The 10,492-nt window shown below is 40.8% G+C and overlaps 1 protein-coding gene across 6 annotated transcripts in view; it reads left to right on the forward strand.

The window, feature by feature from the left end:
• nbeab (neurobeachin b) overlaps positions 1-10,357 on the forward strand; it is a 193,812-nt gene extending 183,455 nt beyond the window's left edge. For 4 of the 6 annotated variants that reach the window (XM_051397178.1, XM_051397182.1, XM_051397181.1 and 1 more), the window contains 8 exons: positions 638-830; positions 1,661-1,732; positions 1,899-2,054; positions 2,754-2,924; positions 5,634-5,735; positions 6,074-6,270; positions 6,642-6,793; positions 8,440-10,357. In XM_051397178.1, the coding sequence (XP_051253138.1) occupies positions 638-830; positions 1,661-1,732; positions 1,899-2,054; positions 2,754-2,924; positions 5,634-5,735; positions 6,074-6,270; positions 6,642-6,793; positions 8,440-8,530 (1,134 nt within the window). In that variant the 3' untranslated portion in view covers positions 8,531-10,357. The remainder of the gene's footprint in view (positions 1-637; positions 831-1,660; positions 1,733-1,898; positions 2,055-2,753; positions 2,925-5,633; positions 5,736-6,073; positions 6,271-6,641; positions 6,794-8,439) is intronic. The other 2 variants (XM_051397180.1, XM_051397183.1) reach the window with 1 other exon arrangement.
• Positions 10,358-10,492: the final 135 nt, after the last annotated feature.

A 10,492-nucleotide genomic window follows, 5' to 3' on the forward strand; every position in this document is an offset into this window, starting at 1 on the left:
TCCCTTTGAGACCCTTTAGTTCAATTTTCTACTTTTGCAACAGATGTGAATGTTTTCATTCACTTCTGTCAAAAGTCTCTAAAATTAGGGATAAGATGAGAGCTGAAACTGGTTCGAAACTCACAGAAAATTGTCAGGATCACTATCTCCTTCTTTGCCTTGATTCCTGCTACATGATGTAGTTTAATCCAAGGTTGTAAAGGTTGAGCTGAAGTTTGCAGTGGTAAAATAAGTACATTTTCGAAAACTCGTGCAATTTTTTAAATGCTTCTTCTTTGTTGACCAAACCGAATCTTTCTGGTACATGTGTATCATGTATGCACCATCTCATGTGTACAGCCTACTTCATCCCAGTTTTCCATGTCTTACCCTTGTCTTACCAGTCCCTTGTCTGACTGCACTGTCCGGAGGAGGCAGTGCATGAAGTCCTCCTCTGTGTCTGAACCTAGTTTTTCCTCCAACCTCCACACTAATTGCCTCTTTCCATTCTTTTTCTCACATCTTTTCATACTTCTTCTGTTCATCTTCTCCATCCCCTGCCTTCCCACTCCTTTTTTCTTGTACTCCTCCTCCTCTCCCACCATCATATCCCTCCATCCTTCCACACACTCCGCCTTTTCTCTCTTCTACTCAATAGTGTTTCCTTCCACAGAGTCCTCTGATGTTCAAGGACCAGATGCAGCAGGATGTCATCATGGTATTGAAGTTTCCATCCAATTCTCCGGTAACGCATGTGGCTGCCAACACCCTGCCCCATCTGACCATACCTGCTGTGGTCACAGTAACCTGCAGCCGAGTATTTGCCGTCAACCGATGGCACAACACTGTTGGTGAGTGGAGCTCAATGCACATGGCAGGTGATATGTCCAAACATACAAATATGCCCTTGTAAAAAAAAAAAATGTGCCACACATGATACCTACCACAGCAGTGGCCCTGTAAAATCACTTCATCACCGTCACACACAAACCTGCCCTCCGCTCATAATAGAGCCGTAGCCAGCTGGCTATGTGAGAGGCTAGCACCTCCTAGGTAAGCTGACCATGAGTGTTTCCACATGTTTCTTTTCAGACATGTGTGAACAACATTACCCACAGAGCCCCTCCCTGAGAATCAACCTCACCTCAGGGTCAGAGGGCCAAAGCAATGGTTACTAGGAAATTAGGCTGCAACTGCACCACATTCTCCTCACACGTCCCCATCTGTCACCGTAGAAACACACTGAGCTCTGGACCAAAGAGTCCGCACTGTGTGGCTGCTCTGGTTGCTCCCACACTAATGAACACAGCTGCAGCACCCTTGCCATCCTGTCGGAGAGGAGGAAAATGTGGTTTGGCTTTTCAGAATAATGATGATAATAAGGCCTGAATATTTTCAGGCATGTTGGTGTTTCAAAACTGGCTCCAGATACAGATTGCATGGATAAAATGTCTCCATTCAGTTTGACACACTGAAAAAAAAAAAAGAAGCCCAGTAAGACAGATGGAAATCTTTCTGATGGACCTCTAATACTTCCATCTCCTGGAAGAGACTCTGAATTAACTTTGGCTCTGAAAAGGGAACAGGTGTGTGTGAGTGTGTGTATGTAAGAATGCACATGTGCATAAGTTAGAAATAGCCTCAATGATTCATTTCCTTCTGTGTCCTTGCCTGAATCCAGGTCTCCGAGGAGCACCAGGCTACTCTCTGGAACAGGCCCATCATCTACCTATAGAGATGGATTCTCTGGTTGGTGAGTAAGCTTCCTTGTTTTGAATGGAAAATACGGCAATAAACAAATAAATAGACCACTAACTTACATATCTGTTTTAGCTGTAAGGGTCTTAATTAATAACTTAAAAATTGCTTGTAATACCTCAGGTATTGACACATGCTCTCTTTTTCCTTTTTTTTCACAGCCAACAATACTGGAAGCAACAAGCGTCAGATCACAGACCTAGTGGACCAGAGCATCCAAATCACCACACACTGTTTCGTGGTGACAGCTGACAACCGCTACATACTGGTGTGTGGCTTCTGGGACAAGAGCTTTCGTGTGTACTCCTCCGAGACAGGTAGGTTGCAGTGTAAACTCTATTTCCTATAGAGGTGTGCACTGATGTGTGGAGGACTGAGCACTATGATGGGAATAATACAGTATTGTCGCTGTTCTCTCCTGACAAGCCTTGTAGAAAAATGGATGACTATACTGTAATACACTGGAACTCAGTAAAAAATAAATATTTTTGCTAATTTCCTTTCCCTGATAATGATTCAGTGGGAGCAAGATAATACTGATGGCAACATAGCTGTTTAATTATATAAATGATTATCACTGCAGCTTCACATGCGACATGTAAGTCATTTCTTCAGAAATTGGGGGTCATGCCTGCCCCAAGGGGTTCTAAGATGGATTGGAAAAATAAAAAAAAATCAGTTGTGTTTATTTTTCTTTTCTCTTACGAAATACAAGAGAGAAAAATGACTCTTTTGGGTTGAATTGCTCAGCTCTGTTCACACTAAGGCCATAATCTGTGACAGTGGGTCAAAAGCAGACATTGTTTAATTTTAAGAGGTCATAAGCAAAAAAAAAGTTGGGAACCACTGATTTAACTACATTGGAAATGTTTTTGTTTCACACAATACTCCCTTAACTACAGTCAGTGGGGCTTTAAAAACACAGCTGACAGTAGTTTTATAATGGTGCATTTCAGGAACTGCTGACTAGCAATTTTCGCTGACACCAAAAACATGTTTGTACACATTCTTTTTAGGCAAGCTGACCCAGATCGTTTTTGGCCACTGGGACGTGGTGACATGTCTGGCCAGATCAGAGTCTTACATTGGAGGAGACTGCTACATCGTTTCTGGGTCCAGGGACGCAACACTTCTGCTGTGGTATTGGAGTGGACGGCACCATATTATTGGCGACAACCCCAATAACAGTGAGTAACAGTACGCACGTGCCATGTGCTCACACACATACAGACTACACAGTAGCATCACCCTCAAAGTTACAGGAAACTTTTTAGTATTTCACCTATGAAGTGAACTCCTTTGTTGTTAAGTAAAACCCAAAGTGCATTTTAAAAAGTTACATAGGAAGCAAGAGTCTTTGATCAACACTGGAAGAAAGGCATGCTACCCTAGAATCAAATAATGTGGAGAGACAGGGAGAGGATAATTTATCTGCACTGTAGCTGTGATATATTAGTGTGATCCATTGCATTAAGCTGTGCTGCTTTCAAGTAGAGGACTCCAGATGTCTTGGCATTGAAAATGGTAGACCCCAGTGTGTGATTTCTGCTGCTCAGTTCATTTAGTGGCTCATTCTCCCTGATAGTCTGTGTTAAAAAAAAATCCAACAGGGTAGGGGAGGCAGGCGTTGCAGTACTGTACAAGCAAGGAGCGCCATATATGGTGTGGAATTGAAACGCCAAAGATGAGGAAGAGAGTGTGTTTTTATTTTATTTCTGGATGACAATACAATGTGTGTGTGTGTGTGTGTGTGTGTGTGTGTGTGTGTGTGTGTGTGTGTGTGTGTGTGTGTGTTAGAAGATCTTGTGTTTCCAATTGTCACAGATTCTAGGAGCTCCGGATTAGTTGCGAGTGTTCTCTAATTAACTTCACTGAGGCTCCGACAGTTAATTAAGAATTTCAGCTTGGTTGCCTCCAATTAGCAAGGGGCAATAGCACTTGTGTTACTGCAGCAGGAAAACAGTATTCCCCTGATATTCACGCTACTAGTGCTTACAATGCATCTTCAACTGACAAAAGGGAAGGAAGCTACATAGCTCATCTCAAGACACAGAAGACAGGATGTGTTTGCACCCAGTCAAGTAATTTCCAATCTCTCATCAATATATCATGATATCAGAAACACTGTGGAGGCAGCAGATAATAATCTAGCTTGGTTCAAGAAGGCAGAGCACTAGATGTGTGGGGACTGGAGTTTTATTTGTGAAGGAACAGAATCAGCTAAAAACGTTACATACTGTATGTTTGACACAGCACTATACAAACCTCTGCAGCCATCCAGTATCAGTCATGTTAAAATAAAGATGGCAGGCATTTGCAAGGGATAAACTACTACCACCTTTTCATATCTTTGCACTTGATGTCCTTTTCTCTTACTTATTGGCTTATTCATTCCACAAGGCTCATTCTGGTGATTTCACGCCTATTATATTTTCTATAATGCTGGTTGTGTAAATATGTAGCAGCAGCCCCCCGGATCACGACTCTCCCTCATTCTGCAGATGTGGCGTGCCCAAGAAATTGATTTCACACACGCCCCAAAAGGCTGCATGTGTCTTAAATGTGTAATAATTAAAATAACTTCCAGCTCAATCATGGCCCTGCCTCTCAGACTTGGCCCATCACACCGGTGCAAGGGGATATTTGCACCGGGTAATTGTGGTGGCTGACTTCGGCTCGTCCCAAGGGCTAGGAGAGGGTGGGGGGTATGCAGTGAAAGCTGATTGAATCTTTTGTCGGGTAGGTGAGCTGCACAAGGTCCCTTTTTCCCCCTGGAGGCTTTTTCTGACACTTGTCCTATTCAGCCCTCCTCAGCAGTGGGTGCTGGGACTGACAGCGCCGCTCAGGTCCTGGTCTCTAAGGGACTGTGCTGCATCGATCACAGTCCAGCTCACTGACTGGACTGCTACAGCTGCAGAGGCGATATGCCGAGCCGGAGGAGATGATGGGGGGAGGAGGAGGGGATAAGAGAAGAGGAGCGAGGTCTGACACATGTCCACATCATCTATCAGGAGTTAACTGTCATCTAGGTGGATAGAGAAACTTTCACTGAATTGGCTGAACTTTGAGTCACATGTGAACACCAACAGCAACATACTCTATATTCAACGGTATAAGTTTGACATGGCTTTACCAAGGTGGTGAATACTGAGGGCCCACACAAATAGCAGTAGGATAATTGTATTTAAAATCAATAATAATAAAACACATTTTTATTTAAATAAAATAATGGTAAAATGATTTATTAAAATAAAACATAATAAAAATATGGGAGCCTAAAACATAAGTTGTGTTAGTTGACCCAGAATTCCCTCTTTTTAGACAGTTTAATTGCTTTTCATTTGGTCTGCATATGCCTGCTTGTGATGGAACCAATGGGTTCAACTCTCTGTATGACACAGAGTATTTAGGGACATAATACTCATTATTGGTGATCAGTGCATTTCCGAAATAGTGCTGCTTTCATATTTCTCTTCAGACGCCATTCTGGCAGTACTCGTGGTAGGCTCCAGTTGCCATGAAACTCCCCTCACTAACCTCTCCCCCGGCCATCATCAATCATGTGACACACGGGATGAAATCAAGTGGCTCGGCTGCCATCAGTGGGCATCCCTGCATTTACATGACAATTCAAAGGGACCTCCCTGCTAGCAGATGTGTGTCACAATCGCTGTGCTTGTGTTTATATTGTTTTATATTGTGCTTCATTTTATTGCCTGATGAAGGTGTGGTGATTATGTAGACCATTGCACAGAAATCCCCATTCACAAATGCAGCATATTGAGCGGTAAATTTAGATAACTGGTCAATATACTATACAGGTATTGCCTGGTACAGATTTAATCAATCAAACCAAGTAATTTGTTTTATGATGTTGTGTTTCTTTCGTCTTTCAGGTGACTACCCAGCACCACGAGCAGTTCTGACTGGTCATGAACAGGAAGTTGTGTGTGTGTCAGTCTGTGCAGAGCTAGGTCTGGTCATCAGCGGAGCCAAAGGTCAGTATACTTTTCTGTCTCTCCCTTCCATGTTATTGTCATCAAAGAGAGGAGAGAAAGTCACAAACACTCATGCCTTGGCATACATACTGTAGGTTACCAGCCTATTACCAACCCACATAGACAAGTATTCATTTCATTGAAGGTTCTAGACCTTCATGTGTACTCAGCTAAACATGCAAATGCCTCACAGAAAATTGGTGGACCAGGACGTATAGTATTTCAAAGCTCAAGAGTACTGTTAAAACTATACTGTCTGATTTAAAAATATAATATTTTACTTTTTTTACATAAGCAGTTTGCTCACACTTGTGTATGTGTCTGTTTTGGTTCGGCAGAGGGTCCATGTCTGGTCCACACGATCACAGGAGACCTGCTGCGGGCTCTGGAGGGGCCAGACCACTATCAGTGCCCACGGCTCATCTCAGTGTCCAGCGAGGGCCACTGCATCATCTACTATGAGAGAGGCCGCTTCTGCAACTTCAGCATTAATGGAAAACTGCTGGCACAGATGGAGGTCAATGATTCCACCAGGGTAAGCTGACACATGCTTTAACACCACTGTACTCCATGAAAGATGTGGCTGTATCTTTTTACATCTGAAGTCTGAAATTACTGAATTTAATCAACTTTGCATATCCAGTGATTGCTTAGTGTTTTCAATTTGGATAAGATGATGGGAATGTGAGTTACCCCTGTCAGGTTTAGTATTTATTTGTATATCATATCATATTAAGACAATAATCCATCTTAAATTTGTACAAAACTATACGAAGTGCACATCGCTGCTGCATGTGATGCTGTACCTCAACTATCACAAATGTTTTGTGTACATATTAATAGAATAGAATAGACAATAGAAGTTAAGTTGAAGGTGACAGTTAGAAGTACTGTCTATCCCTGTAGGCCATTCTCCTGAGCAGTGATGGCCACAACCTGGTCACAGGTGGGGATAACGGTGTGGTGGAGGTGTGGCAGGCGTGTGACTTCAAACAGCTCTACATCTACCCTGGGTGTGATGCTGGCGTCCGAGCCATGGACCTATCACACGATCAAAGGTGAGAGAAAAGACCATGTACACAGAAAGCCATCTTATTAAACTGTCTCGCACTAATCATACACAGGTACATTTACTGTTTTAACATGATCATCTGATGAGGTGAATCCATGAAATAGACATTCATCCCTTATTCATTTCCTGTTATTATTATCTTATTATCTCTACCAATCACAAAGGAGATATAAAAAGAAGCAAACAAAGGTTTAAGCCTTGAAGTAAAACCAACTGCAAGTCATAACAAAATGATTTGTAAATTTTAGTGTATGATAAGAACGAGACAGAGCACGATGTGGGCTCTGCTTGCCTTTGCACGATCATTGTGTGGGCTTGTGTCGGTTGCGTGCATGCGTGGGCTTGCTTAGCAAATCCATGCATGTTTGTCTCTGTGCACGTTTAAATGTCACCACATGCTCAATAGTGTACTGCATGTGTAGGCAGAGGTAAAAATCCTTGCATTGCCTGTGTTTCATGGTTGTCACTGTGCATTTTAGTTACTGGAACATCCACCATTCTTTTCCTTTAAACAGAACCTACGGTTGCCATAGAGACAAAAAATTACCGGGGCATCTATCTGCGAATGCACTTATTTTGGATAAATATACAACAGCAAGCACACATGCTTACGGTCTATTGGCAGGTCAGCAGCATGTTTTTCCTCAACATTTGCATTCTGCAAGATCCGCCAGGAGTCGTATAATGGGTGCCTGGATGGCGGCGCAGAGGCGACAATGTTCGCTCTAGGGCTATAAGCCTGACGTCATCATGTGACCCTGGCAGTCAAGAGAGGTTAGAGAGTCTGAACATTCAAGCTGCACTTTACAGCCACAGGCCAAATCCCCCTCGGCACTTACAGTCCGGCCAAAAACAGAGGCCTGATTTTGTGACTTAACTGCGCAACCTGCAGAGGATGGCCGGATATAAGATGAAATTTTGTTAATGAATTCAGTTTCAGTGTAAAGTATATGTCAGGGGCTAAAAATACTAAAAAAGTACCTACTACATGCTATTTTTAACATTTTTTTTAACACCACTTAACAAATCACTTCAATTAAATATTTTTAGAACCCCACTGATTAAGTTACAATCCCTTTTCTTAGAAAGTTCACATTAGGTAACACAAGTGAGCGCTGCTCCGCAACTCCATTTACAGAGGGGCATTCTGCTTCAACTCTGTTCATTGTGTGTGAGCATTTAAGCCCTAGGGGTGTAGCAGTATAAGACGACCCTGTGAAATCAGCTGCTTTTCCTACATACCAGCCAGGCATGGACACAAGAGCAAAGGGGTTGCAGAAAGACACGGGGTCTCAATAGTCTACTTCAGTTGTCAGTGGAACCTGGTAATTTACTGTCACATCCCCTGATGACCTCTTGTGCTCATTTCATTCACCACAATGGACATTTTGACAAACAGTTCATATGCATGGAAATAATATTTAACAGTGAACACATTTTAATACATGTTGGTTCCATTCTCATATCAATACTGTTACTAAAATAGGAATGTATCATACATCAAATATTATATTAAATGTGTAGTTTTAGTTATTTTACTATTTACTATTTTTTCTCCCATGAAACTGTATAATTTGTTTGCTGACACACTTCATGTTTTCATGTCTTTTTAATGGTTTTGTTGCTCTTCAGGACTTTGATCACGGGTATGGTCTCTGGCAGTATTGTGGCATTTAACATCGATTTCAACCGGTGGCACTACGAGCATCAAAACAGGTACTGAGTAGAGACAGATCCACACAGCAGGAGGCAAGTGTGGAGGGTTAGAAACACCTACCAACCAGTGACCAAGCTGTGTGGTAGAAGATCCAAAGAGCATGGAAGATATCCAGTGGGCTGGAGAACATCAGCATGGTGACACTAATAAAGAACAAGGTGTGCTTACATGTGTTCATCTTGCTTTTTAAAGGCGGACTTGTTGCCATTTGTCTGTTGCTGAACAATCTGGACCCATTTTTTGTTGGTTTTCATGTCTTACCTGAGCAACAGCTGATGCATTTCCCCAACTGAGTCAAGCAGGTCTGTTGTTCTGGGCAAGGAGAGACTGAGATCAACTTAAGTTAACAAAATTACACAGTTAAGTTAATAAAACATACCTAATGCAAGGTTTTAAGTTCCGGTTTCGAAAATGCAAAAGAAAAAAGAATCCTCTGTTAGGAACATTTATACAACATTTGTATGGCAGGTACATATCTCACTTGGAACACTTTTCTAGGAAAAAAAAGTCAACCTGTAAATATGGACAGTGTAAAGTGTTTCTTCCCTGTAAAGGCTGAGATAAAGATCTAAATGCTGTTAGACTAGCCACCATGTTTCCAACATTTCCATTATCCGAGCCATGGATAAATGTTGAAAAATGTCTTCATTGCACTTCAGATATTAGTTGGTGAGTAATACATGTATATGGCCATTGTTTTCTCATTGTTATTAACGGTGGTCAAATGTATGTGTATGTGAAAAGACAAAATGTCCATTGTTACTTTGTTGTGTTTGATTGTCTATATCGAAGAAAAGTCAATTCAGTGTGAGCTTAGTCCTTCGTGAAATATTTGTTTTTGATCATGTCAGCAAAAAGGATAATGTTTCCATATTTATTTGAAATTAAGAACTATTTTGTTTATTGATGGCAAAGAATTAAAATGTCTTACTATAAGATCTTAAAAAGATTCAAGTGGGAAGTTTGGAAACAGCAGTTATCACTCTTTTGTTTTCTTTCAAAAACACATCCAGAAGACTGAATACCAGATTTATTGGATAATATGTCATGACTGTTAAAGTGTTTGTGATAAAGCTGTAAGACATTTTGTAAAAGGAAGTGTCATCTAAAGACATTCTACAATTAATACAGTTACTTGTGCATATCAAAGTTTTATAGTTTGCCTATTTTTGCTCGTCTATTTTCAGTCTGTGAATTCAACACCAGTTCATGCTGTAACGCCATGCATTGGTAAGCAATATTATGAGTTGGTTTCTGAAAAGGTCCAAGGAAGGTTTTAAGCTGTGTAACAAAACAAATGATCTAATGATAAACAGCATAGTCTTCCAAAAATGACATTTATGGTCTATTTTTGGTGATAAGAGCATTTAATTGCAGGAAAGAGGAGTCTGGCTGTGAGCTTTGAAATTTGAAATGAACAAAAATATGCAAATAGATTTTGAGTTTGCATTCTGAGTTTTTTGTGGTGCTACATGAAGCCACCCTACCCAAAGCTAAAGTTTTGCATGCTAAGAGCTAGTGAAGGTATTGGGTTTACTTTGCTTTCCTGTGAAATCATTCTCATTATTGTGAATTTAAATTTCTTTGACAAAAATCATTATGGTAATGTGTTCAAATTAAGCAGTGCATTTTGATTTCATGTAATATATTTTAAGATAAGTTGTGATTTATGTTATGATTTATATATTTCAGTTTTGCCAATTGTTTTTGCACATGTTTTGGAAGAGGTAGGATATGTTTGAAGCCTATGTGATTATATCAAAATTGATGAATTGATGTAAATTCAGCTGCTTTCATTATTTTTGTTGTGTTTTTAATAAACTGAAAAAAATACACCAGTTTTTGATATTTTACTCGTGTGTAGACTGCCAAAATTCATGCGTGTATCGATGTAATCCCATAATATATCTATAACCATAGCTCAGAAAATGCCCAATATAAAAGGAGTAGCTGAAGGCAGAATCTACT

This window comes from Dicentrarchus labrax, unplaced genomic scaffold, assembly GCF_905237075.1.
Source record: "Dicentrarchus labrax unplaced genomic scaffold, dlabrax2021, whole genome shotgun sequence".
Classification (NCBI taxonomy): domain Eukaryota; kingdom Metazoa; phylum Chordata; class Actinopteri; family Moronidae; genus Dicentrarchus; species Dicentrarchus labrax.